Source organism: Emiliania huxleyi (assembly GCF_000372725.1).
Source record: "Emiliania huxleyi CCMP1516 unplaced genomic scaffold EMIHUscaffold_87, whole genome shotgun sequence".
NCBI classification, from domain to species: domain Eukaryota; phylum Haptophyta; order Isochrysidales; family Noelaerhabdaceae; genus Emiliania; species Emiliania huxleyi.
This window is the reverse complement of record NW_005195508.1, coordinates 384,972-411,594: the sequence shown is the minus strand read 5'-3', so window position 1 is coordinate 411,594 and position 26,623 is coordinate 384,972. Positions and strand designations below refer to the sequence as shown.

At 66.1% G+C, this 26,623-nt stretch overlaps 8 protein-coding genes across 8 annotated transcripts; 2 read left to right on the top strand and 6 right to left on the bottom strand.

Moving 5' to 3' along the window:
* EMIHUDRAFT_219726 (hypothetical protein) lies at positions 1–839 on the bottom strand (the record flags this gene model as incomplete). The annotated part of the gene is made up of 2 exons (XM_005758357.1): positions 1–125; positions 500–839. The coding sequence occupies 2 exons, from the start codon at positions 837–839 to the stop codon at positions 1–3; spliced, it is 465 nt and encodes a 154-aa protein (XP_005758414.1).
* A 2,268-nt stretch (positions 840–3,107) lies between these two features.
* EMIHUDRAFT_58435 (mitochondrial inner membrane protease subunit 2, Imp2) lies at positions 3,108–3,464 on the top strand (the record flags this gene model as incomplete). The annotated part of the gene is made up of 1 exon (XM_005758356.1): positions 3,108–3,464. A coding segment is annotated over one exon (357 nt), but the record flags the coding sequence as incomplete, so codon positions are not given.
* A 433-nt stretch (positions 3,465–3,897) lies between these two features.
* EMIHUDRAFT_453588 (hypothetical protein) lies at positions 3,898–5,612 on the bottom strand (the record flags this gene model as incomplete). Its single annotated transcript, XM_005758355.1, has 2 exons — positions 3,898–4,584; positions 4,755–5,612. The coding sequence occupies 2 exons, from the start codon at positions 5,610–5,612 to the stop codon at positions 4,186–4,188; spliced, it is 1,257 nt and encodes a 418-aa protein (XP_005758412.1). The 3' UTR covers positions 3,898–4,185.
* A 3,035-nt stretch (positions 5,613–8,647) lies between these two features.
* On the bottom strand, positions 8,648–10,641 carry EMIHUDRAFT_438862 (alkane-1-monooxygenase). The gene has a single exon (XM_005758354.1). The coding sequence runs from the start codon at positions 10,578–10,580 to the stop codon at positions 8,871–8,873; it is 1,710 nt and encodes a 569-aa protein (XP_005758411.1). The 5' UTR covers positions 10,581–10,641; the 3' UTR covers positions 8,648–8,870.
* Positions 10,642–11,767: 1,126 nt separating this feature from the next.
* On the bottom strand, positions 11,768–13,316 carry EMIHUDRAFT_438861 (hypothetical protein). Its single transcript, XM_005758353.1, has one exon. It carries the CDS (start codon positions 13,302–13,304, stop codon positions 11,892–11,894), a length of 1,413 nt encoding a protein of 470 aa, XP_005758410.1. The 5' UTR covers positions 13,305–13,316; the 3' UTR covers positions 11,768–11,891.
* Positions 13,317–15,068: 1,752 nt separating this feature from the next.
* Positions 15,069–16,184, top strand: EMIHUDRAFT_219719 (hypothetical protein; the record flags this gene model as incomplete). The annotated part of the gene is made up of 1 exon (XM_005758352.1): positions 15,069–16,184. One exon carries the CDS (start codon positions 15,069–15,071, stop codon positions 16,182–16,184), a length of 1,116 nt encoding a protein of 371 aa, XP_005758409.1.
* An 11-nt stretch (positions 16,185–16,195) lies between these two features.
* Positions 16,196–19,417, bottom strand: EMIHUDRAFT_453585 (hypothetical protein; the record flags this gene model as incomplete). The annotated part of the gene is made up of 6 exons (XM_005758351.1): positions 16,196–17,412; positions 17,595–17,765; positions 17,870–18,114; positions 18,205–18,337; positions 18,469–18,957; positions 19,154–19,417. The coding sequence occupies 6 exons, from the start codon at positions 19,415–19,417 to the stop codon at positions 16,405–16,407; spliced, it is 2,310 nt and encodes a 769-aa protein (XP_005758408.1). The 3' UTR covers positions 16,196–16,404.
* Positions 19,418–22,509: 3,092 nt separating this feature from the next.
* Positions 22,510–23,476, bottom strand: EMIHUDRAFT_219717 (hypothetical protein; the record flags this gene model as incomplete). The annotated part of the gene is made up of 2 exons (XM_005758350.1): positions 22,510–22,902; positions 23,075–23,476. 2 exons carry the CDS (start codon positions 23,474–23,476, stop codon positions 22,510–22,512), a joined length of 795 nt encoding a protein of 264 aa, XP_005758407.1.
* Between the last annotated feature and the right edge of the window lie 3,147 nt (positions 23,477–26,623).

The window sequence follows — 26,623 nt, the reverse complement described above, 5'->3', positions numbered from 1 at the left end:
TCAGGCGGCGGCTGGTCCGGCGCGAGGCGGCACCAGCATGGACGCAGCATCTAGGCGGAGCCGCAGCGACGGGTCGAGCTCCTTGGCTGCGAGCGCGCGGATCACGCTGCCAACAGCTTGCGAGCCTGGCGTACAGTGTGATTACACCGGCTTCAGGGTGTGAGCGCATGTGTCCGGGGATGTGCTTTGTGTGTGAAGACGGTCTCGTGCCGTGCCACCAGAGCACCGCGTGAGTACAAGGCCTCCGATGGCAGACTGCAGAGTACGGCACACCGGCGAAGAGGCTCGTGCCGTGCCATCAAAGCACCTCGTGAGCACAAGGCCTCCGATGGCAGACTGCAGAGTACGGCACACCGGCGAAGAGGCTCGTGCCGTGCCATCAAAGCACCTCGTGAGCACAAGGCCTCCGATGGCAGACTGCAGAGTACGGCACACCGGCGAAGAGGGCGCCGTGAAGCACAGCCGCAACGATCTGTTGTGTGTCTAGGCTTTTGCGAACCGGCGTTGCCTCCGTGGCCAATGATCAGCGGCACGAAGTGGGCGAGCTCGACGCTGCGCTGCAGCATGTGCTCGAACCAGTCGATGACGAACGCGGCGCCCCAGAGGCCGACGAGAAATAGTGCCAGCCAGCCCAGCCGCGACATCACGGCGGCACAGACGCTGCCGGAGTACTCCTCGTCGGCGTGTGCGCGCAGCCGCTGCTCAGTGAAGACTCCGTCTGTTATTTCGGAGCCGGACTCGGCGGAGGCGTGCTTGGAGCGCTGTTCGCTCTCTCGCGAGAAGATGAGCGGATACTGCTCGATCAATGTGGAGGAGTTGAGCGACGAGTCCCGCGACATCCGCGGTGGTTCCTATTGCATGAGTATTGTATTGATGAGTGCAGAAAATGTACGTGAAAAGCGCGTTTTGCTCTGCTCAACGTTGAGAGAGTACCGCCGGGAGGCGGCGGGCAACCAGATTTCTTCTTTGTGGCTGGGTTGTGCCTTCGTTGTCTGTGGAAAAGTCTTTTTCTCGCGATGTCCACCCCACCGCGCCGCCGCTCGCGCCGCCTCGCCACCGCCGCCGCCGTCGCCGCCCCCTCGCCAGACACGCCGCCGCCCGCCCGCCTCCTCGACCTCCCCTCGGAGCTCCTCGCTCGCTCTCTCTCACACTGCCACAGCCCCCTCGACATCGCTTGCGTCGCGGCCGTCTCGCTCCTCTTCCACGCCTCGCTGGCGGTGGAGGGCATCCGCTTGTGGGCGCAAGAGCGCGGCTTCGAGCTGCCGGCACAGCCAGAGGGCGAGGGCTGCGCCGTGCGGTGGCTGTGCTATTCGGCGCTGCTGTGCGAGGCCAACCCGCCGGCGAGGCTGGCGCCAGGCCAGTCTCACAGCCTCTTCATCGACGGCGAGGGGCGGCTCTTGTCGTGCGGAAAGGCTGAGAGCTGGACGCCGGGACTACTCGGGCACGGCGACGGCGTGATGCGGCTCAACACGCCGACCCGCCTCCCTTCGCCGCTGGGTGGCGAGCGTGCCGTGAGCGTGTCGGCTGGAGGCGGGCACAGCCTCGCCCTCGCCGCTGACGGCTGCGTCTGGAGCTGGGGCGAAGGATATGCTGGCAAGCTGGGCCACGGCGACCAGCAGTTCCAGCTGCAGCCCAAGAAGATCGAGGCCTTTGCTGGCCAGCAGCGCGTCGTCGCCGTGTCGGCTGGACTCGCGCACAGCCTCGCCATCACCGCCGACGGAGCTGTCTGGAGCTGGGGCTATGGAGAGCAAGCAAGGCCGGGCCACGGCGACACGCAGAACCAACTGCTGCCGAAGAAGATCGAGGCCTTGGCGGGACAGCATGTTGTCGCTGTGTCGGCTGGATTCGCGCACAGCCTCGCCATCACCGCCGACGGAGCTGTCTGGAGCTGGGGTGGTGGAGGTGGGGGCAAGCTGGGCCACGGCGACGAGCAGAGCCAGCTGCTGCCGAAGCAGGTCGAGGCCTTTGCTGGCCAGCGCGCCATCGCCGTGTCGGCTGGATGCCGGTACAGCCTCGCCCTTGCCGCTGACGGCTGTGTCTGGAGCTGGGGCAGTGGAGGCAATGGCCGGTTGGGCCACGGCGACACGCAGCGCCAGCTGCTGCCCAAGAAGGTCGAGGCCTTTGCTGGTCAGCGCATCGTCGCTGTGTCGGCAGGGGACGACCACAGCCTCGCCATCACCACCGACGGCGCCGTCTGGAGCTGGGGCTGGGGAGCCTTTGGCAGGTTGGGCCACGGCGACACGCAGAGCCAGCTGGAGCCGAAGAAGGTCGAGGCCTTGGCGGGCCAGCGCGTTGTCGCTGTGTCTGCTGGAGACGGACACAGCCTCGCCATCGCCGCCGACGGCGCCGTCTGGAGCTGGGGCGGTGGAGGCATTGGCAAGCTGGGCCACGGCGACGAGCAAGAGCAGCTGCTGCCCAAGAAGGTCGAGGCGTTGGCTGGCTAGCGCGTCGTCGCTGTGTCGGCTGGAGGCAGCCACAGCCTCGCCCTCACCGCCAAGGGCACCATCTGGAGCTGGGGTGGTGGAAGCTGTGTCTGGAGAGAAAACCCCCTGCATGCTGTTGCTCGTGAGTCGTGTGTCTGGGGTCTGGGGACGGGGGTGAGCCGCGCATGCACAACATGTATCATCGCCACACAGGGACTAAAGGTAAAACGCAGTAGGAAAGACACGCGTGAACACCAACCAACCCTCAACGCCGTTGAAACTTATCGCGACCTTATACGCGCCGTTTCGACGCAAGTCCCTCGGCACCTCGAGTACCCGCTCCGCCTCCGCCCCCCGTCCATGGGCGACAGCAAGGAAAGTCCGCTCGTGAGGGCGCGAAAAGAACTCGCACGCGGCCGCACCGCCTTGGCCACCACCGGCAGGGGCCTGCCCGTCGACCAAGCGGCTGCAAAGAAGGCGCAGCAGGCAATGCAGCCATCCCGGCCGCCGCCAACAGACTTCAGCAGCCCACAGACATCCCGCACACCCGCGAGTTTTTTTTTGTTTTCTGCGAGCTGCTGCCGAAGCTCTACCGCAACGCGCAACAACCATTTGTCAATGCCCTCGTCGAGCCGACTGGTGACGACGGCCGCCGCCGCGGGATCGGTCGCCGCCGCCGCCTATATCGCCAGCAGAAACTTGCGGACAGCAACGGTCGCAGGCACTTCGATGGACCCGACCTTCAAGCCGGGAAGCAGCATCCTCGTCGAGGCGCGATCGGCCACCGCGGAGGAGGATCGGGGCGACGTCGTGGTACTCCGCTCGCCAGAGGAGGGCTGCGAGGATGATCTGCTCACCAAGCGCGTAGTCGGCCTCGAGCGAGACTGGCTGTATGCGAGGGACGGGAGGTTGGTGAGGGTGCCGACTGCGCACGTCTGGGTGGAGGGCGACAACGCCTCCAACTCGAATGATAGCACGCACTACGGCGCAGTTCCTCGGGACAAACTGGTGGGCACGGCCGTGGCTAAGGTGTGGCCGCCCGCAGAGGCGGGCCCTGTCGCGGACCGGCACGAGGAGTGCGAGGCTCGCGTCATCCCTGCGGAGGAGGCGCGCCGGCTGAGGAGCCGCAAGACGGAGACGGGAGAGACGCTGCGGATCGCGCTCCGCGCCAGCCGGGACGCGATGCAAGAGTACGTCGGTTGGACCCCTCCCGAGGACAAGGCGTCAGGGCGGCCCGCAGGCGCATAGAGCTTCTCCCAGGCCCTGAGGCGGCGGCTGGGTCCTCGGGCGCATGGCTGGGCAGCGATGGAAACTCTGCGCGTAGTTCAACAGCGATTTTGCGGGTCGTGTTGCGCGGGAGAGAGTGAGAGTCGCGTGCGCCCCCCGGGGTGTCAGCGGTGGGCCGGCACGCGGCACCGCGCGCTGGACGCGGCTTTATCAGACACACATGACACAACACTCTCTCCTACGCTAGTTTTCGTAAACGAAAACGGTCTCTCGCGTCCGCGGGCTCTCTTCACGCTTCAGCCTTCACCGCCGCCTGTCGCCTGCGCAATATTCAAACGCCGCGCCCTAACTCACACAGTCATCTCCTCAAACGATCATCACACACGTGAGACGCGCGCTCCACAACAAACATGCTGCATTAGTTTCTCTCCCCCAATCCCACCACACCCTCCGCGCTCCGGCTCGAGCGCGCCCGCAAGTGGCTCCGCCGGCATGCCCCTTCCCGCCCCTCCGCCCCGCGCCTCTCCGCCTCGCGTCAGTCCTTCTCGTAGAAGAGGCCCGAAGACGTCTTGGCCGCCCCCCTCTGCAGCTCATAGTACATGTTTGCGACAGCCTTGAGGTCGACGCTGTCTGGCAGGGCGTGGAGCGGGTAGCCGCCCGGCGGCGGCGCGTCGAGCGCCACGCCGATCTCGAACATGCGCCGCAGCTGCACAAAGGTCGCCTTGGCGACGGCGAGCGCCAGCTGCCGGCTCGCCTCGCCCGCCTCGCCCGCCGGGCCGCACAGGCCGAGGCTTGGCGGAGGTCCGCCTCCCGCACCGAGGAAGCGCTCGGGGTCGAACGAGTCGGGCGAGGCGTAGTCCGCGGGCAGGAAGTGGCCGACGAAGGGCTCGGCGGCGACGACGGTGCCGGCGGGCAGAGAGACGCCTCCCGCAGCCTATCCACGCGCCGGTGAGGGTTGGGAGATGCTCTCGAGCCGGACGCTACAGAGAGAGAGCGTGGGGCGGCCGTGTCTCGCTCGAGCCTGAGCCGCTGCGGCCGCGTGGGCGGCTGCGTGCGCAGCGTCTCGAGGGCAAACGCGTGCAGCAGCGGCATCTCGTCGAGCACCGCCGCGTCGATGGGCGCCTCCGGCCCTGCCCCCGTCAGCGCCGCCTTTTGCTCCGCCGCGAGCCTCGCAGACCAGCCGCCCTGCCGCTCCGCCATCGCAAGCATCGAAGTGACGAGGGCGGCGGTCGGCTCGACGGCGTCGAGCGCATCGGCCAGCCGACCCTCCCCGAGAGCAGCGGCGAGCAGCGCCCCCTTCTCTCCCCCGCCCCCGCCGCCCAGCCCCGGCAACCTAGCAGGCAAGCTGAGCCCGGCTGCCTGGCCCAGCAGGCTCAGCCGGCTGGCCGGGGCGAGCCGGTCCGAAGCGAGCGCCGCGTACGCCTTTCCCCACTCGCGGACGGTCGAGAGGCCCTCGCGCGGCGGCAGCGCCTCCAGCGTGCTCCCGAGCAGCGACGGCGCCGTCGCGCGGAAGAGCAGCCTCCGCGCGCCGGGCAGCGCCTTCCTCACGCGCGGGTCGATGAAGTCCTCGAAGCGGAAGGTCGAGAAGCCGCCCGTCTCCTTGAACTTTGGCACCCAGGCAAAGAGGCCCGCGTACAGCTCCTCGTGAAACCCGGCGGCGCACAGCGACTCGTAGGCGCCTCGCCAGTCGCCACCGGCCGACGCCAGCAGAGGCGCAAACGGCGCGAGCTCGAGCGGCTGACGCTGCCCGCCGCTGGCGATTGGCGTGCCCGCCGCACATACGCTCTCCACAGCCTCGGCGCCGCCGACAAACACGGCGCCGCCGAACGCGCCCGTGGCAAAGACCGGGCCAACCTCGCTGATCCGCGCGGCGCAAAAGCCTCGCGGGTCGGCCATGAACATGGCCTCGTCCCGCGCCGTGGGCGCGCCCGGAGCGGTGATCGTGGGCGTGCCGACAGCCATGCGTGGGCCGCTCGCGCGGACAGACGTGGACGCCACAGTGAGGAGCATCTTCGAGCGGCCGGAGCAGCTGGGAGACTTCCAGCGCCACAAAAGAATTCGGCCCTCTTAACACGCTCTCTCTCCTCTCTCTCGCTTACCCATACGCACGGTACAGTACACGCGCCTTTCCGAAACGCAGGCGAGGGTTCCACCTCTAAAAAGACCACAGGTACCTCACACAGTGGGGGACGCAGGGAGACTTCCACCTCTAAAAAAGACCGGGACCCCACCCGCGCCCGCGCCGAGGCCGCGCTCGCGCACAAGATCGATGCACAAGACATTTCGAGAGTCGCACCGTGGCCTCTCACGGGCGCTCCTGGGCCGCATCCGCCGCCATCCTCGCTGCAACTGCCCCGGCCATCGAAGCGGCCGCAGCGGCACCCCTCGCCTCCGCAGCAGCCGCCGCCTCCTCGAGCGCTGTCTCGCTCCCCTCCAACGCCGCCCTTGCCTCATCCAACGCCGCCTTTGCGTCTGCATGCGCCGCCCTGGCCTCCGCCCTCGCCACCTCGGCAGCCGCCAGCGCCGCCACGGCAGCCGCCTCTGCCGCCTTGTCCGCCTCTGCCTCCTCCTCCGCCTCGTCCGCCGCAGCGTCCAAGCGCGCCGCCTTATCCACCTCTGCCGACGCCGCCGCCTGGCTCGCCGCCGTGATGCCGAACCGCATCCTCTCCTCGTGACACTTCTCGAGAAGCCTCATCATTCTCTCCTCCTCGGCCTTCTTTGCGGCCTCGGCTGCGTCTGCCTCCGACGGCGCCTCATCACCCTCTGCCGGCGCCTCGGACTCCTGCGACGGCCCAGCCGCGCCCGCCCCTCCGCCCTTCTTCTTCTTCTTCTTGCCCTTCTTGCCCTTGGCGCGCTTCTCCGCCTCGACCTCCGCCAGCAGCTCCTCGGCGTGCCGCGCCGCCTCCTTCTCCTCCGCCGCCCTCTGCGCCTCCCTCTCCGCCGCGCCCGCAGCCCACGCCGCCTCCTCTGCCGCCTTCTCGGCCGCCGCCTTGGCCGCCGCATGCTCCTCGAGGGCGCGCACGCACTCGGTGTGGCCCTGTTGCTTGGCGTACTGCAGCGCGGTCTTGCCCGTCTCAGAGCGCAGCGTCATGTCTGCGCCCGCCCGTAGCAGCTGACGCACGACGGCGGGATGGCCGTAGAAGGCGGCAAACATCAGTGCGGTGTCGCCGTCGTTGGCCTGCAGGTTGATCTCTGCGCCGAGCCGGGTCAGCGTGTCGACCACCCGCTCGTGGCCTTCGCAGGCGGCGGCCATCAGCGCAGTGACGCCGATCGTGCTTCTCTGATCGATCTCCGCGCCGTGCCGCAATGCCAGCTCGACCATCTTCTCGCGGCCGTTCGAGGCGGCGAGGCTCAGCGCGGTGCCACCGTCACTCTTCTGCAACGAGACATCTGCCCCGCGCCGCAGAAGCGCCTCGGCCAGCCCCTCGTGGCCTTTGATCATTGCGACCATCAGCAGCGTCATGCCGCTCACGCGAGTGCCGCAAGCAAAGGTGTACTCGAACGTCGTGTCGACCCACCCGCCGCCGTCGAGCCACGCCAGCACCGGCTCCTCTTCGCCTCGCCGAGCCGCAAGCACGACCTCCTTTGGCACCGCCCCACTGCCCGGCGCGGCCTCTGCGCCACCCTCGCCGCTCAAAGCAGAGGCCACGGCACTGGCGCCCGCCTCCGCCTCGCCTGCGGGTGCGCCGCCCGCCCCTGCGCCGCTCGCCTCAGCCGACGGCGCCTCGCGCCGGCCCGCCACCTCCCCGAGATACGTCCTGAAAGCCTCGACGCACTCGGCGTGGCCGTCCTTCGTGGCGATCTGCAGCGCCGTCCTGCCGCTCGAGCGCAAGGTCATGTCTGCGCCCGCCCGCAGCAGCTGACGCACCACGGCGGGACGGTTGCCGAGGGCGGCGGCCATCAGTGCGGTGCCACCGTTGCTGGTCTGCAGGTTGATCTCTGCGCCGTGCCGGATCAGCGTGTCGACAATCCGCTCGTGGCCTTTGTAGGCGGCGTCCATCAGCGCAGTGCCGCCGTTGTTCTGCTTCTGGTCGATCTCCGCGCCGTGCCGCAAAGCCAGCTCGACCAGGTTCTCGTGGCCGTTCAAGGCGGCGAGGCTCAGCGCGGTGCCACCGTCGCTCTTCTGCAAAGAGACATCTGCGCCGCGCCGCAGAAGCGCCTCGGCCAGCTCCTCGTGGCCATTGGCCATTGCGATCATCAGCAGCGTCATGCCGCTCGCGCGAGAGCCATCCGAAAAGGTGTACTCGAACGTCGCGTCGACCCACCCGCCGCCGTCGAGCCACGCCAGCACCGCTCCCGCTTGGCCATCCTTGGCGGCCTTCTGAATGCTTGCGGGGACGTCGCCGCCGCCCTCCGGCGACGGAGGCGGCGTGAGGCGCCCCATTGTAGGTGCAGCTCGGAGAAAAGAATTAAGCAGGCTAGACTCGAGGGGCCAGGATATGCAGCGAGGAGGGCGGAGCTGCGCCGAAAGGCGCAAGAAGCAGCGAGAACAAGGGACCGGCAGGCGGCGGCGGCGTCGCAGAACGAGGCAGAGGAGAGCGACGCGACAGAAGAAGCAACAACAAACAAACAGCAGGTCTCGCGCGCGCGTGAACAGGGCTCCAGGCCCCAAATGACGTGTGAGTGTTAGAGTTGTTTGGTATTGCTAAAAATCTCTCTCTCTCTCTCAGAAGAAGAAGCGACAAGGGAGAGAACGACGAGAGTGGGACGACCGCGAGGTGGCATGAAGGTTGCAGCGAGAATCGGCGAGAGACTGCGAAGAGAGATAGGAAGAGGCGGACGCCCAAGGGTGGGCGACGGCTAGCGCACCACACCCCTCTCCTTAAAATCCCTGTGTGGTGGCGGCGTGCCGTCCTCCCATCCCTCCCTTGGGTTGTCCGTTTTCTTTCTTTCTTTTAGGCTCGACACAGGTGCGGACTGGCGCGTGCTAGCACTATCACAGGCAAGCCACGAGAAAAGAATTCTTACGTATTGGCGGCGTGCCGGGTAACAGAATTGTGAAGAAACCTCGAAGGGCACTCGAGTAATTTACCATACCCCTCTCTGCTCATTCCACGTACGCTATCCGCTACGTACTACGCACTTGTGTCGTTGTTTCGTTGTCGAGTATATACACACAAAATAATACAACTCGAATCGTCACCCTGGAGTCACCTCACGCGGGAGCTACCCACCACTCACTGTATGAACAACACCAACGTCCTAATGGCGTTCGCCAAGCTACTCGCACTCGTCGCACTGGGGCGCCATGTCCGCGTGCGAGCACCGCTCCGGGTCCAGGCACACATTGCACGACAGCCGGCTCTGATTCGAGATGCGGACGCTGGGGCGGACCCAGCGCTGGCCGGCGATGACCAGCGACGCGGCTCCCTTGATGCCGGTGTCGCCCAAGGTCGGCGGCGGCGGCGTCACGCCGCGCGGCCAGTGTCGGTAATGCTGCCGCGGCATGCTGCGGCGGTGCTCCAGCAGCCGCGGGTCCATGACGGCGAACCACAGCGGCGGCACGAGCGCGATCGCAATCATCGTCGCGTAGCCGCCCGGCAGCTGCGGGCTCGCGTCCGACGTCGTGAGCTGCTGGTACCGCTTCCCCGCGTGGTTGTGGTGGTCGGCGTGCCGCTGAAGCTTGAGCAGGATCGTGTTGCCCAGCCGCGTCGGCGAGTCCCACGCGTGGCGCAGGCCGATCTTCGCGTAGCGCCACTCGACTGGAAGCGACGGGTCGCTCGTGTACTGGCGCCGCTCGAGGCCGTAGTGTTCCAGATAGTTGACCGACTCGAAGAGCAGCACCGCGGTGCCGGCCTGGATCAGGAAGAAGGCGAGCGCCTGGCCGCCGAGGCAGAGGCCAACGCCCGCCGCCATCGCAATCGACAGGGAGAAGAGCTGGAGCAGCTCGTTCGTGGGGTGCAGAAACGGTACGCCGGCCTTTGCGAGCCGCTTTCCCTCCAGCTCGACGGCGGAGCGCAGCTCGCCGATCACGACGCGCGGGAGGAAGTGGTAGAAGGACTCACCGGCGCGAGCCGTCGCGGGGTCCTCCTCCGTGGCGACCATCTTGTGGTGCCCCTTGTTGTGTTCGATGTTGAAGTGCGGGTAGAAGACGCAGACAAGGTTGAGGATGCCGAGCAGTCGGTCGAGCTTGGCGTGGCGGTGGCACAGCTCGTGCGCGTAGGTGATGCCGAAGGCGCCCGAGTAGACGCCGAAGGAGATCCCACCCAGGACGACCTCCATCGTCGACAGCTTCTTCACGCCGTCGTAGCCGTCGTTCCCGAAGGCGACGATCAGCAGCGACCAGGCGAGCCAGAGGAGCTGGAGGACGGGCTGTGCGAGCGAGGCAAAGCGGAAGCTCTTGGAGTTGAGCTCGTCCTTTGGCGGAGGAGAGCGGCGATCGGTGCCGACGATGTGCTCGGCGATGGGGAGCAGGATGATGACGTAGGCCACCGTGGCGGCGCGCCAGCCGCCCCTGTAAATTCCCTCGGTGGCGAGCGCTCCCGTGACCGCGTGAAACCAGTACTGCACCGCAGTATTGTGGTCGTCGGGCACCCAGCGGAAGGAGATCAGGCCGAGGAAGATGCAGACCATCTGAAGCAGGTTGCTAAAGGGCACCTCGCCCTGGCGCAGCGGCTCGTCGAGCGACTCGTGGAGCACCGCGATGCCAGGCAGCCCGCCAACGAGGACGAAGGTTACCACAAGCGTGGCGAGCCAGGCGGCCTGGATGTAGGCGGCGGTGCCGCTGCGGTCGATCTCGGTCGGGGCAGGCCAGAGCTGCCAGTGCTGAGCGAGCTTCGGCGCGTCCTCCTTGGGCGTTTCGGCCTTGCGGGTGCCGGCTCGGGCACAGAGCGAGTCGATCGCGCGGCGGTCCCTCATGTCGTTGGTGCGGTTCGACCGGCGGCAGCGCGCGGTCGTGGTCGAGGCGGAGCGGCGAGAAGCGAGTTCCATGTGTAACACGATTTGAGGACAGAGGAGGAGCTCCTTCGGGCTTGAGGACCGCTGTCCGATCCTTGGGCGGTACTTCAGCTGGTTTTTATGCAGAAAGCGAGCACTGGCCGGCGGCGCTCCTTTCTCCTTGGTGGTGGTGGTGGTGGTGGTGGTGGTGGTGGTGGTGGTGGTGGTGGTGGTGGTGGTGGTGGTGGTGTGTGTGTGTGTGTGTGTGTGTGTGTGTGTGTGTGTGTGTGTGTGTGTGTGTGTGTGTGTGTGTGTGTGTGTGTGTGTGTGTGTGTGTGTGTGTGTGTGTGTGTGTGTGTGTGTGTGTGTGTGTGTGTGTGTGTGTGTGTGTGTGTGTGTGTGTGTCCTTTTCGAGATCGCGAGAGGGGCGGACAGAGACGGATGCTGGTTGTTCCCAGAGACCAGGCTGCAGCATGAAACTTCTCCCACCCGTCTGGGGGGTCCGTTTTATTTATTTGTTTGGGATCCTCACCCAACAACAAAACAAATTTTTCCCCCCCCCCCCTCTCTCTCTCTCTCTCTCTCTCTCTCTCTCTCTCTCTCTCTCTCTCTCTCTCTCTCTCTCTCTCTCTCTCCTCTCCCTCCCTCCCTCCCTCCCTCCCCCCCCCCCCCCCCTCTCTCTCTCTTGAGCACTTGAGCACTGGATAGGTTCGATTCCGCATGGTACGGGACCCCTCGATCGTCTCGCATGACGCATTGTACTCTATCCTTTTTTGATAGAGGCAGTTTGTCTTGCTCTGAGAGAATGGTGCGTTGTCGCGTTCTTGTGCTCAGTTCTTGCGCTGAGAGAATGGTAAAAAATCTGCGGTCGCAACGCGTGCGCGGGGCCCATTGTCGCTGCTTGTGCTGCTTGTTTCGATTCCGTTCGTCACGCGTGGTAAATAAATAAATAAATAAAACGGGCAAACTCTGAGACGAGATGGGATTTAGGGACATGTGTCCCCGCCCTGCACGATCTTGGTGTGAGGGATCTTCAATCCGTCCCCTCACTCCTGGTCACTACCCGACACTAGAAGAGCAGCAAGAGTTGGGGCTGCGGCTACGGCTGCGGCTGCGGGAGGGGCTATGATCGCGGGAGAGCCGCTGCGCCGCGTGGACGCGCCTACACCGCTCTTGCTCCGCTCGCCATCTCTCGCAAAGGTCCAACGCGTGGTAATTATGTGACGAACTGTGTTTTAAACTGCTGCCTGTGCACACGATGTCAAAAGAGCGAGGCTAATGTACAACCCACTTCAGGAGACGACGATAGATCGGACACACACCACGCACGCTCAGTCTAGGAGAGTGTAGAGATGTGCGATTGCTCTACGCCGCACGCTTGGCCGCGTCGGCTGCGCGCAATCTCGCTGCCGCCTTGCGCAGCAGTTTCGTGTTGTACTGGACGAGATCCAAATTGAAGTGGGTGTAGAAGGCGATGAGGACAAGGACCGAGAGGAAGATGGGAGACACGAGGGGGTACTTGAAGCCGAGGCCGTACAGGCCGTAGGCCTCGAGCCACGGCGGGAAATCGCCGCCGTAGACGTACGCGAGGCGCAGGGAGGCGGCGGCGAGCGGCGTCCACCAGATGACGCGGCAGCAGTAGAGTGCGCTGAGGACAAACGCCTGGAAGCGGTACAGGAAGCGCGGCCACGACTGCGCCGGCGTCTGGTGCATGCACACCGCCGAGAGCATCAGCCCGCCGGTGATGTGCGCGCCGAGCAGCACTTGCGACATGAAGGGCTTGGAGAGGCCCGGGCCCGCCATGAGCGCGACCATTTCAAAGCCGATGGTGAACAGGTGGTGCGGCACAAAGACGGAGTCGACGGCCATGTGGTACCGCGAGACGGTGCGGTCGACGCCCGTCAGCCGGCGCCAGAACATCGCCATCAGATCGTAAGACTCGAAGGCCATGTCCGCGTACATGCCAAAGTAGAAGTACCACTCGTTCCTGCCAACCACGTAGATGAGCGGGAAGAGCACGCCGATCAGAAAATGCTCGGTGGCAAACGTGACCTGCCCCTGGCCGACGGCGCGAAAGTTGGCCGACATCTCTCCCCAAAAATTCCAGTCGTTCATGAAGGGAGCGCGGTACGGGAAGACGAGGCCCTTCTCCCGCAGAGCGTAGTGTCTGTGCTGCCAGTCGTTTTGCTTGTGCTCCCAGAGCTCCCCCATGTAGGCGACCGCCTCACGCGCGGCCACCTCGCGCTGCTCTTCGTCGCTCTTAAAGGCGAGGCACTTGATGCCTCGGAAGGCAAGGAAGTCGGCGATCTGCTTCTCGGTGGCCTCCGGCACTGGCACGTCGAACGGCTTGCTGTTGCCAGGCGGGTCGGGCCAGGGGAGCTGGCTCGGAATCAGGCACTTGTTCGCGTCGTATGAAGTGAAGAGCTTTCGCGCCCAGAAGCCGGTGTGCCACATGCCTGCGTGCGCCAGCGCGGCTGCAACCAAGATGGAGACGAGAAAGGTGGCCACCGAGAAGTCTCCGATGATGAGGTCGCTCTCCTTGAGCTCAACGCGGAAGGCCTTGTCGAAGCACTCTTTTGAGATGCACCAGCCGGCGAGGTCGCCCCGTGCGGCCATCTCCTTGTTGGGCCAGAGGCCGAGCGCTGCGATGGAGTTGTCCAGATTCCGCATGTCGAAGACGCTGAGGGCGGCTGAGACGTCGGGGGGTGGCGCGAGGACGAGCGTCGCGATGGCCGCGGTGGCGGCGACGGCCGCAGCGGTGCGGGAGGAGCTCGGCATTGAGTAGGCGGGACCGGGGGCGAAGGCGTGATGGGAGTGCTTCCCTCAAGGCCGTCAAGGATGCCTGAAGGACGCCTGCGTTTTCTTTTTCGATGTTTTTTGTTTGTGCCGTGCGCGCAGCCGCGCGTTGCGCGCGAGACTGTCTTATTTTCTTTTTCGAGATCGCGAGAGGCAGACCGTCTGCTGCTGCCAGAGACTTGATTGATTGACTACCAAGCAGGAAACTTCATTCAGAGCGTAGAGGCGACTCAGACTCATGTTCAGACTTTCGCAGAGCCCTGTGTTCTTTCGAGTTCTTGTTTCTTCTCCTCTATATCTACCTAGTCCGACCTACCTACCCTTTCCCCAGAAGTGGGGCGGCGATTTTGCTTTACGTTCCCCACACCTTCGTAGGCGGCATGGTGGTGGCAATGCTTTGTGCTGGTGCTTGTCGTATGCCCCTCTCCGCTCACCCGCGCTGCCCGGCACCCCGCCGCGGGAAGCGCACCCTCTCGTCCCACACTCGCCACGGCAGGTGCGGGGAGAGGTGCTCCTCGCCGACGCACGCCACCAGGTGGAGCTTGAGGACGCACTCGGGGTAGGCCCAGTCCTTGCGCCGGCTGCCGCCGCAGTGGGCCTCTGTGCGTCGCCGCTGCGCGCATCCGAGGTAGGATAGACCCGCCGTGAAGAAGGCGTCTGAGTGCTCTCGGCTGACGACACTAAAGTCGTCGCGGACCATGACGTTCGCGGGGAGGCTGCGGCTGCCCGGAGACCTTGGCGCGTTGCCTGGGTGGTTCAGTCCAATCGTCCGGTCGCGAGCGTAAACTGCCGACCGCGCGCCACGCCAAGATGAGACGGGTCGGAGGTCCCTAGCCGGCGACCCGCGCATGTCAGTCCGCAGCCGGATCATCCACTCGTACCGAGCGCCCTGCAGCTGCTCTTGCCGGCGCACCCAGGCGTACGCCTCTAGGAGTCGGCCAAACTGCGGCCAGAAGGGGCGCAGGTCGCACTGCATGCATAGCGGCGAGAAGCAGCCGCCAGAGGCGGGCACGTAGCACGTAGCCCTCGACGAGTTGTTGCGGGCGCCGCAGACCTTTCTCCGCGAGGTCGGCGCTGCACACCACGAAGGGTCAGCACACGGCATGAATCCCCTCCTGCTGCTTTGCGGTGCCGCCGGCACGTCGCTCACTCCGTGCCACACCTAGGACAGCGTAAGGCTGCACGTGAGGGTGGTTGAAGTATGGCGAGGTGGAGAGTGTGTGCGCACCGGCCCGAGGGCGTCCAGGATTCTTCTCAGCTGGACCTCACTTGCTACCTGCTGCTTGGTCTCGTAGACGCCGTTTGGGATCTCTGCGGGAGCCGGGGACACATCAGTGCACAATGCTCTCGGCACTCTTCGCGGGCTCAGCGTCGCACCGAGGCCCGGCGTCCGAGTGTCGGCGCGGCTGACATGGACAAACGTGTCCGTGTCTGCCACGCCGATGGAGCGGCGAAACTGCAGCACGTCCAGCAGGCCCTGCTCCTGGAGCAACGTGCGGAGCTCGCCTGTGATGATCAGGGCGAGTATGCGTGGCCGACGGTCCCCGGCGGCCCGTGGTCTATGCGTGCCGCTGACGAGAATCGGCGGCACGTCGGGCTCTGATCGGAATGCCTGGCAGCGGGGCGGCCCGTTGTCTAGTATCACACGGCTGAGAGGCCAGTCGACGGCGAGCGTCTGCAGGGTTCCGTTGAGGGGTGAAACATGCATTGCGAAAACGTAAAAAGGTCGCATGCAAGCCCAGAGTCATGTCCGCGGGCTCAAGCGTGTTTGCGCCGCTCAACGGCCTCCTCGCCGCCACCAACCAAACGAGCGGCGTCGATCGCGGGGCGGTGCTCTTCGTCGTGATGGGCTCGCTCAGCCTCATCGAGCGCTCTATTCTGCAGCAGCAGACGTGGTGCCAGCACGCGACATGCGTCTTCTCATTGCTGCAAGATGTCAAGCAAGCCGCCGGGCTGGCGGCGGCTGAGCGTGTGCTCAAGCAGGTGGCCATGCGCACCCTCAAGCTCGACCGCTCACTCGTGTCCGGTCCGAGCGCAAAGGCATGCTGCAAGGCCGACGAGGCGGGCAAGAACGAGTCGCAGGAGCGGCCGAGCCCGCTCCCGAGGCGGCTCACGGCGCCACGCAAGCAGTATCTGCGTGAGTTCTCAAAGGAGGGTCCTCAAAGGTACTTTTGCGCAAAGCACGCGCAGGCAACGATGACCGCGCAGTACCGCTTCCTGCCGGCGTTGCATTGGGCGAGGGAGCAGTTGCGCACAAAGCGGTACGACTGGGTGGCTATCGTCGACGACGACTCGTTCGTCTTCCCGCGCGCGCTCCAGCGCCTGCTGCAGCGGTACGACTCGAGCCGCGCATACTACTTTGGCGACTTCCTCGGCGACGACGCGTTGACGTTTGCGTGCGGCGGCGCCGGCAGCTTGCTGTCCCGCGGCGCGATGGCGCGCATGAATCTGATCAATTGTATCCGCACGATGCACCCGAAGTGCATGCAGTCGGACTGGATGATTGGCAAATGTGCCGCCAGGGCACAGGTCGAGCCCGTCACAGAGCACGGCTGCACGTGCACCGGGGACGGGCGGGGCATCCGCGAGTGGATGCTGCGCGGCAGCACGCCGCCCTTGCATCTCAAGGCAGGGTTTATCCACGGCAGCTGCCACTTCCTCCAAAAGATGGGCTCTCCCGCGAAGGATGCAAAGGTGTACCGTGAGCTAAACGACCTGGAGTCAACCCTGTTGGCCGCACGCAACATCCCAGCCGTCGTACACGGCTTTGGGTCGAGAACCCTCGAACGACTCGCAAACAGCAACGCCAACGGGCAGCAATGGACCGAGGTTGTGCGGAGCTGGGGAGACCGTGGCTCGTGATGTGGTTTGTGTTGCGAGTAGTAACAGTATACAGGACACAGCAGAGTATTAACATTTCTCTCCGCGCACGACGACAGTCGACACACGCCACACGTTCGCACACGTTCACACATTTCCACATACTATCGGACATACATTCGCACGAGAGAGAGAGTAACGTACGCGAGCAGAAACGAAAGGGGAGAGCGCGCCAACAAGCGCTCCAAGGGACACGCAGCTCCTAAGAGCGCGCCACTACCGCTGCCTTGCGGTCGGCAAGCTGCGCGCGGTGCGCGGGGAAGGGTACGCCCCGCATCTGCCAGCTCGCCATCTCGCCAAAGTGTCCGAGGCGCGTGTTCCGGTTCCGCTTGACCGACACCATCGGCGTCTTGGGCCCGAGCCACGGCGCCGGGTCGAGACCCTCTCCCTCCCAGAGGCAGGGAGGGAGGGCAACGAAGTCTGCCTCGTCGAACTTGTCGTGCTTGACGTCGCCGGCGCCGTACTTGGTCGCCTGTCGGCAGAGCAGCTGCGGCGTGCCCGTGTCGTTGCGGTAGAGGGAGATGTCGAGGCACGAGGGCGCATGGCAGTGGCCGCCCGCGTAGATGAGGCTCTTGTTGTCGATGCTCCAGTGGTACGTGATCGTGTGCACGCACTCGCAGTCGGCGCCGAACCGGCTCGGCTGCTCCGGCGTGGGGCAGCTGCCGGTGCAGCTCGTGCCGGGCGTCGGGACGCCGAGAGGCCAGCTCGGGTAGCCCGGCAGCGGCACGGACGGCGTGGCGAAGGCGGGAGGCACGTCGTACTCCCCCGCGCTCGCCTCGGTCATGTAGTAGATGCGCTCGAGGTTGAGGTGGGACGCGCCGCCGCCAGACGGCGCAGCGGGGGCCTGGACCGCGGCGTGCGCGCGCGGCGCGGGCAGGTACTCTTCGAACCAGAAGCGGTACTTGTGGTGGTAACGGAGGAGCTCCGGCCGGACTGGCTGGTCCGCGTCGAGCATGATGCGGCCGTGGCCACAGCAGCGCAGCCCCCCCGCGTACGACATCGAGCTGCAGGTCGGGTTGCGCTGCTCGAGCAAATCGCCGAAAGGGTAGTGCGCCCCGGCCGCGTCGTGCCGCGGCGGGGCGCACTCCTTGACAAAGTGCGCGCAGCCCGTGCCTCCGTCGTGGCAGAGGTCGCCCCGGCCGCCTTGGTCGCAGACGCAGGTCGGCGCCCCGGCCGCGTCGGTCAGGGTGAGCGTGGCGTGGTGGTGCGCCTTGTGGTGTCCGAAGGGTTAGGGTTAGGGTTAGGGTTACGGTCAGGGTGAGCGTGGCGTGGGGGTGCGCCTTGTGGTGCCCAAAGGCGTGAGGAGATATGCGGAGATATGCGGAGATATGGGGAGATATGGGGAGAGTGGTGGTGCGCCTTGTGGTGTCCAAAGGCATGCGAGTAGCCGACCGCCGTGATCAGGTTGAGCGTCGTGTTTGCGGCGAGCGAGAAGGAGTAGTGGTCGTCCGTCCGCCCCTTGAGAGGCCGCGACATCTCCACCGTCCGCACGCCGCCAGAGACCGAGTCGGAGAGGACGGTGACGGAGGCGGCGAGGCGCGTGCCCGCGCAGTGCTGCGCCTCCTCGCCGCACGTGCCTAAAGGACGCGTCCGAGGCGTGTCGCGGACGTGTCTCCGCACGAGCAGAGCCCCCACCCGCCGCGCGCGCCCAGCTTCTGCTCAAAGACCTCCTCCCCCGCCACCACGATCGTGTATGGCTGGTCGGCCATCACCAGCGCGTGGAGCCCCGCGCCGAACCAGCCGCCCGCCGGGCCGGAGAGAGTGAGCGTGGCGGCGTCCGAGGCGGCGTCGAGGGCGATGCCGAGCGTGACCCCGACGAGGGAGGTCACCTGCCCCACCCGCCTCGCGCCCGCCTCGCACGAGACCGCCGAGTGCGCCGTGTTGAAGGTGGCGGACGAGGCGCCGCGCGCGTCTCGCGAGACCGAGCAGCCGCGAGGCAGCGACGAGGAGTGCACCTGGGGGGGGGGGGGGGGGGAAGCGTGTCGTCGGTGACACGCGTCACCGACGAGGCGCGTGCTCGAGCAGCCGAGAGGGTGCGAGGAGGCGGTCTGCGCCGTCTCGTTGCGGATGGAGGTCGCGTTGACGCCGAGCTGGGCGACGGCGCCGAAGCACGCCTCCGCAGAGAGGACGTGCGCCTATGCGAGAGGGAGGGCGAACATCTCGCGGACACGCGGTCTTGGACTCGCCCTGCCGGGCCCGAGGCGCTGCAGCTCGCCGCCGCGCCGCACGCCCCGACGGCGACGCCCTTGAAGTCGTGTGTGAGCACGCGCGTGCGGCTGCCGCCCTTTCCTCCGTCCGGGTAAAAGGCGGGGTCGCCTCCGTACCGGCCGTTGCAGGGGCACTCGAGCAGCCCAGAGTAGTTTGTGGCGCCCGGCACACCCCCCTTTGGGCCGCCCGGCACGAGGCCGGCCACAGCCAGGCCGTACCTCGCCTGGCGCGGCTCTGGGCCGGGCGTGAAGCCGTGCGGGCCGGAGCAGCGGGCCACGTCGTCCGGGGTGGCGCCGCAGTCGCGGTTCCGGATGTCGATCTGCATCGGCGTCGTGTGCCACGCCCTCGGCGAGCGGACCAGCTGCGCGAACCCGGCCGGGTAGCCGTGGAAGCTCTTGCGCGACTCGCCGCCGTTGCCCTCGGAGAACCACTGCGAGGAGGGGGCGCCGTCGGGAGAGGCGGCGGCACCGGCACGGTGCCGCGCGACCATGCGCGTCGCCGCCCCGTGCGACGACACGTCGTTCGGGTCGACTGAGACGCGCTCCATCTCTGCGGCGGCGCCGAGGAGCCACGTCTCGTAGTGATGGTTGTCTGGCGGGCGGGCGGGAGGGGGGGGGGGGGGGGGCTCAGGGGAGCCAGGAGCGGGCGGGAGCGGGGGTGGGCCACGTACATGCCCAGTTGATGGGGACGGACACGTCCTTCTCCGGGTGGACGCCCGGCTTCCCGCGTGGCTGTACCATCACCTGGTCCATCTCGTACCCGACGATGGCCATCGTCTTATTGGCGAAGCGGCGGACAATCTCGGGCGGAATGGGGTGCGTGCCCATGTCCGTCCAGAATACCTCCGCGTAGTGCGTCGCAATCTCAGGCGACCAGACATCGAAGTACTCCAGGCCGCGCGAAGCGTAATCGTCGTTGAATGGCACGTCATGCCGGCCGCCGCTGCTGACCGAGTAGCGGCCGTTCATGTTGGCCGCGAGGGCGAAGATCGCTGGAAATGGCGGCATGCTCCCGCGTATGGAAGACCCGACGCACCCCGTCCGCTTGTTCGGGCCGAATAAGAAAAACGATTCTCTCAGCGGACCAAACCTGACGGCAGTGCCCGCACTCTCACCCCCCCCCCCCCCCACACACGCAGGCGAGCTCGCGCCTCTATCGTACCTCTCAGTGGATGGGCGCAGCAAGCAGCGACGCCAGCATCCCACGAGCACACCCCTCCCTGCACCAAACCTGAGATCTCTCTCTCTCTCTCCAAACCTGCTGTGCGAGGCAGCGCCCGCACTCTCATCTCGCAAGCGGATGCCCTCCAGCACGAGCGAGGCGTGGAAGAGCAGCGTCGAGACGGCCGCGACGCGAGCGGCGATGTCGGCGGGGCTGTCGCAGCGAGAGAGAGCGCGCACGAGAAGCTCAAGGGCGGTACCTCTGGCTCTGCCTGTTCCTTCTGCAGCCGCCTCCAGCCGCGCAGGTAGGTAGGTTCTCCAGCCGCGCAGGAACAAGGAAGGTCGGCGTAGCGAGTGTCCAGTGTGCGGCGGCGGCGGCGGCGGCGGCGAGGCGGCGCGAGCGGCGTTGTGGGGGCGGGCATCGGCCATTCGCGAGAAAAAGAAATTTACCGCAGCCCTCACACAACACTTGAGAATTGAGTGGGCACGGGACTGTGGCGCCACTGGCACTAACAGAGGAACAGAATTCCCGCGGGAGGGGGGCACCATGGAGGGATGCCGCGGGAAAAATCTTTCCCCTTTCTGTAGGCTTCGCGAAGAAGGAATGGATCTCATCCCGCGAGCGAGGCAGGCTGCAGGAAACTGTTGTGGAGGCTTACGGAGGAGCTGGCGCTTCTCTCTAAACCTCACGGCCGGCCTGCACCCACGCCTCGATCTTCTTCGGCAGCAGCTGGTTCTGCTGGTCGCCGCTGCCTAGGCAGCCGAATGCGCCCTTGCCCCAGGTAAAGACAGCGCCATTGGCGGTGAGGGCGAGGCAATAGTAGGCTCCCGCCAGCACGGCAACGACGCGCTGGCCAGCAAAGGCCTCGATCTTCTTGGGCAGCAGCTGGTTCTGCTCGTCGCCGTGGCCCAACCGGCCGTGCCCTCCATAGCCCCAGCTCCAGACGGCGCCGTCGGCGGTGAGGGCGAGGCTGTGGAGGGACCCAACCGACACAGCGACGACGCGCTGGCCAGCTAGGGCCTCGACCTTCTTCGGAAGCAGTTGAACCTGCTGGTCGCCGTGGCCCAGCTTGCCAAGGCCTCCACCGCCCCAGCTCCACACGGCCCCGTCGGCGGTGAGGGCGAGGCTGTGCGCAGCTCCCGCCGACACAGCGACGACGCGCTGGTCAGCGAAGGCCTCGACCTTCTTGGGCAGCAGCTGGTCCTGCTGGTCGCCGTGGCCCAACCGGCCTACGCCCCCCCGGCCCCAGCCCCAGACGGCGCCGTCGGCGGTGAGGGCGAGGTCGTGCGCGAATCCCGCCGAGACAGCGACGACGCGCTTCCCCGCCAAGGCCTCGATCTTCTTGGGCAGCAGCTGGTCCTGCTCGTCGCCGTGGCCCAACGTTCCTGCGCCCCAGCTCCAAAGACTGCCGGCGGTGATGGCGAGGCTGTGGTACGATCCAGCCGACACAGCGACGATGCGCTGCCCAGTTAACGCTTCGACCTTCTTTGGCTGCAGCTGCCCCTGCTCCTGCCGCTCGCCGTGACCTAGCTGGCCAAAGCCTCTCTGACCCCAGCTCCAGACAGCACCGTCGGCGGTGATGGTCAAACTGTGGAAAGGCCCAGCCGACACGCTCACGGCGCACTCGCCACCCAGCATCGACGGGAGGCGGGTCGGCGTGTTGAGCCGCGCCACGCCCTCGCCGTGACCGAGGAGCGATGGGTTGAAGGGCTGGAGCAGCCCTGGAGCGTAGGACGGCGCTGACCCGCACGACGACAGCCGCCCCTCGCCGTCGATGAAGAGGCTGTGCTGATCGCCTGCCGCCGCATTCACCGGCGGGTTGGACTCGCACAGCAGCGCAGCAAAGCACAGCCACCGCACGGCGCAGCCCTCGCCCTCTGGCTGCGCCGGCAGCTCAAAGCCGCGCTCTTGCGCCCACAAGCGGATGCCCTCCTCCGCGAGTGAGGCGTGAAAGAGCAGCGAGACGGCCGCAACGCGAGCGATGTCGGCGGGGTCGCAGCGAGAGACGACGGGTTCGACGCGCGCGAGAAGCTCAAGGGGCAGGTCGGTGAGGGGGCAGTGCGCGGCGGCGGCGGCGGCGCGAGCCGTTTGGGGGGTTTATCGCAAGAAAAAGAGTTCACTGAGGGGGGGAAAGAGCCCGAGATCGACAACTAACGTGCTCTCAGCGGACCAAACATGATCTGCGAGGCAGCGCTCGCACTCTCATGACTCATCTCTCCCCCCCCACACGCACGCGAGCTCGCGCCTCTATCGTACCTCTCAGTGGGGTGGGGGCCGCAGCAAGCAGCGACGCCACGAGCACACCCCTGCACCTCCCGCTGACGTTTTGTCTCCTCGCCAGAGGCGCGGTCGAGTCGCGCGCCCTCGTCGATGTGGCGGATAGCGGTACAGTATAGGAGTCTCGCCACTCTCGGCTCTCGCCTCTCGGCGGTTGCTAGGCCTAGGGCGGTTGGCGCAGGGGCGGCTGACGCGTGACGGCGGCGGCGGTACGTCTCTTCACTCTCGGCCTGCTTCTCATCAACGTGCTCGGAGCTCGCGCAGGCAAGCAATTACTCGGTCCGCTGGAGCCGACGCTATATGCCGCGGGCATGGGGTTCGGAGCACTAACGGCATGCCAGGTATGGCGAGCGTGCTTATGCCGTGCGTCTGGCCGCGGAGAAAAGGAATCAAGCGTTCATGGATGGAACGAGTACGCAGAGGGCTGAAGGCATCATTCTGCGCTCAGGTGGCGGCAGCCAACTCGCACACGGACATGCAGCAGCCTGTCGAGCTCGCAAGCACGCAAGCCAAGAGACTAGGCGGCAAAGAGTTCCGAGCCCAGCTTAGCTAGGGGAGAAAGACGTGTGCGAGCACGTTTGCAGTGTGCAGCTATCAAGGCACAATGTCGCGCCACCATCTTCGCGCACTAGACCGCAGAGACGTCGGCCGAACGCCCATCTCAGAGGAGATTGAGCCAGCGCGAGGGCAGGAGGTCGTCGTGCAAGTACAGCTTATCGCGCCGAGTCGCATCGTCAGCCGCAGCTGCTTTGGCCTTGGTCGGCTCCTTGACGACTCGGCCCTTTGTCCAGCGCTCTGGCAGCAGCTCACTTGGTTCATCGCCGCCTGCCATCATCGCCCCAGCTGGCGCGCGGGTCGCTCGGACGGGAAGCTTGCGCATGGCGGTGCGTGCCTCGATTGAGTCAGCGGACAGGCAGAGGAGAATTAGCAGGGAGAAGACGAGACGGAGCATTGTGGACGAGCTCTGCTGTGGAGCGCTCTGCTGTGGAGCGGAGTGGACGAGCGAGGACTGATGAGTCTCGTCACGCACGGTCGTTTTCTTTTTCTTCCCCTCCTTCGAGGTTCTCGAGGTGGATATCCTTTGGCCGCGTTGGGTAGCGAGGATTGGTGTAACCCGAGCCACGGAGGCGTGTTTTCTGACGGCCGACCGTCAGTGCACGGAGTTGCCACTTCTCCGACTGCCCCGGCTAGTTCCCGAGGTCGCGCGGGGCTGACCCCTGTCATACCAGAACCCAAAATTGACCGTGGCGAGTCGGATCGCGTGTCGAGGTCGTGGCTTCGTCTGGCGAGGCTGGTCCCTCGCGCTCGATTGCGCACTCCTCGCCATGGCTGTGTCTGCTGATCCACGGGTGCTGGAGCACCGTGGCGACAGAGGGGGGCCGTTCGCGAGGGTTGAGGGCGAGGAGCGAATCGATCAGGCTGATTGCGCCGACGGAGAGATTGCACCACCGAGGTGGGAACCAGCCGAAGATGGCTCTCGTCGCCGATCGGCCCTCCTCTTGGACGCGCCGCAGCACCCTCACCTGACTCGCGAATCGCCGCTGGTCTGCTGCAAAGGGCATGAAGCCGCCGAGCATCGCCACAAGGCAGACCCCCAGAGACCAGACATCCGCGGCGTACTCCCACATCCACAAGGCGACTAGGAAAGAATTTAAACAAAACAACTCTCTCTCACAGACTACTCGCTTAGTGTGGGTAAACCATAGTAGCGTGCACGCTACTATGAACAGAGAAACCCATAAGAATCGCCGCCGCAGTCCACGACGAGCCAGCCTGCTGCCGGCTCGCACGGCAGCCTCTTCCTCTCGACCAGCCTCAACTTCCATACAGTCAACATTTTGTCGCTGCGTGCTCGTGGCGAGCTGTGGCGGCGGTCGAAGTTGGCCCAGATTCGACGACGAGCGCCGGACGATAGTAGTGTCTCTGTTCGCCCTGTGCATGTCAGGCCAGGCTGCAGCAGGGCACTACCATCGTGCTGCCCTGCTGCAGCCTGACTTTGCCCACTGTGCACAGCCGCCAGAGCATCACCACCGCCCGGCATCGTGTCACGGCGAGCTTCTTCTGCGCCCGCTCGCGAGGCTCTCGCGCTGGTACACTTTGGCCATCTGCTGCTCGCGTTCGGCGAGCTCTTCTCCGCACTCCTGCCACGGTGCCGTCACCACACACCTTCTGGCCGGCCTGAGCCGCGCGGACTCGCCGGCGGGGGCAACGTGTCGACCTCTCTCTCTGGTGCACCACGGGCCGCGACGGCCTGCTAGCAGCCGGCGCGAGGAGGCAGTGTGCCGGCACAGTCGAGCCGGAGCATCGGGTTCTTGATGCTTGTGGGGTCAAGTTTGACCTTATGTGGCAAAATATGCAACAATAAGGCTATGCTGTCTCCCGGCTTTTTGAGATATGATCCCTCAAAGTCGAATTATGGTTTACTGGTGACCATAGTAGCGTCTGTCCTGTTTGCGTTTCATCACACGAATACTTTAAAGTCTCGACAATCACTAAGCTGCTTATGTGGCACCGCAGCGGCTCCCTTGGGGATGCCTGAGGCCACCCCAACCACTCACCAAGCCTTACGTGGACGAATTCAAACCTACTTTTATGGTTTACCTACATTAAGGGAGTAGGAAAGAAAGGAAACTGATTCCCTCTTGCGCGCTCGTTCCTCTTGCTCTGCCAGTCCAGTTGATCGAGACGGCGCGGGATGGCGCTGAGCGAAGCCGTGCTCGCCGAGGCGCGCGCCAACCCGTGGCCGTTTGCAAAGGGCCACGGCCACCTCCACGTGCAGTGGAAAAACGGCCTCGACGGCAACAAGCAGTGCCTCGACGCTGCCATCTTGCGAGGCGAGTTCTCCGCTGCACAGGCGCTCCACCGCCTGACGGTTGGCATGCTCAACCTGGACGGGTCTCGCAACGGCCCACAGCGGCCGACGCTCTCCAGCAAGTGGGCGTCGGGAGGACGAGCGGCTGCTGCGGTCAGCGCCCACGTGGAGGCGCTCCGGCTGCACCTGGCGCAGCGAGTGGCTGCCGACATCGCACGCGCAGGCACCGCCGGCACCGCCGCAGGCACCGCCGGCACCGCCGCAGGCACCGCCGGCACCGCCGCAGCGACTTCCGACGGCGCCGAGGCGATCGACCTCACCGCCAGCGACGACGAGCCGCCGCCGCCGCCTCCGCCTGCCGCCCTGCAGCGTGACGGCGACGCCGCCTCGCTTGCGCTGGCGCGGCGGCTGCAGGCGGACGAGAGTCGGGCCGAGGTTCCTGGACGAGGCGCCGAGGCTGACCCGAGGTTGGATGCCCTCAGGCGGAGTCTGACGCGGAGCTCGCCGCCTCGGTGGCCGGGCGGGAGGGGGCGGCGTCATCTCGCGGTTTGCGGCCGAGAGCTGTCCGTACGCGTGCATGACACGTCCGTCGCATGTCCGGTAGTCGCCCTCCGACAGCGGCAAGCGGCCGTGCCGCCGCGTGCGCGGGTGACAGAAGGACTACGACGCGGACGGCAACCACACGCTGCAGCACGCGGGCTGGGGCACGAGCGCGAACCGGCAGGCGGATGAGAGGGGGCGGTGGGGGAGAGAGGGCGGAGGGAGCGAGGCTCCTCCTCCTCACCGCTCGAGCCGTGACCAGGCGGCGGTGTGCTGCGTGGAGAGGGCGAAGACAGACCGCTCCTGCTGCCGCGTGTGTGGGGAGCCGATCGAGGCGGGAGAGCTGCGGATCGGGCGACAGACCGCGCCGCTGCGGGCCGCTCTGCCAGCAGGACACTCCGTGGCACCTCTGCGCCCGCGTCGCGTGTAGGCGACCGGAGAAGAAGCGCGGGAAGCCGATTGTGGGCTGGTGCCTCGCTAGCCGCGTGGCGGCGAGGCGGGAAGAAGAAGACTCACGTCTGGGCGCGCGAGCAGGTACCACGTCCGCTGCTCGAGGCCGCTGCCAGGCGAAGACGAGTGGGCGGGCGTGGAGGGGTGGCTCGCTTAGCCGAGATGCGGCCGAGATGCGGTCGAGATGCGGCCGAGGTGCGGCCGAGGAGCGGCCGAGGTGCGGCCGAGATGCAGCTCAGAAGCGTCCCCGACGCTTGCGTGGCGCGGCCTTGGCAGGTGGCTCTCCCTCTCCCCGCCAGAGCAGCGCCGGCTGCTCGACGCGCAGTGAGGCGGCTGCGCGCCGCCCTCCCCTCCCGAGCCGGCGAGATGAGGCGCACCCCGCAAAATTGCACGCAGTGCAGGCGGCGGTGGGCGGAGAGACGCACGGCTTGGGCGGTGGGGAGGGGAGCGCAGGAGCGGCGCCGGGCCGTGCTGTGGCTTTTGCGCTCTTGGGGCAGGGGGGGATGCGGTCTCGGTTTTGCCATTCGGTTGTGCGTACGCGGGCAGCGGTTTACGTTTGCTGGGGCTCTGTACTTGTGTGGGGCGCGCATGCACACACCTATTCACTACGTTGCACTGCCACCTTCGTACACACACATGAACATGTTGTACAAAGCGATCGTGCTCAGCCCCTCACCCGCCTTCACTTTGAGACCGCTGCGCGGGAACCGGGAAGGCGGGCTAGCGCTGAGCGGGTGGGTAGGCCCTAAAACCCGGCGCGGGACCGGGAGGGGTAGGGCTCTAAAGTATATCGATAGAGCTAGAGGGCTCCCGCTGCCGGGCGGAGCGGAGGTTCCAGAGAAGCCGGGCCTCACGCAAGCACAGTGGAGCAGGGCTGCTACGACGCGGTCCGTGAGTTCGCCAAGGATTTGATGATCAGCTTGACGGAACAGCTTTCACCGGAGGCTGTCGCCAAGGAGACGGAGGCGACTTG

Coding starts and splice junctions, on each gene's coding strand:
- EMIHUDRAFT_438862 (XM_005758354.1), bottom strand. CDS start 10,580: ATGGAACTCGCTTCTCGCCGCTCCGCCTCGACCACGACCGCGCGCTGC.
- EMIHUDRAFT_438861 (XM_005758353.1), bottom strand. CDS start 13,304: ATGCCGAGCTCCTCCCGCACCGCTGCGGCCGTCGCCGCCACCGCGGCC.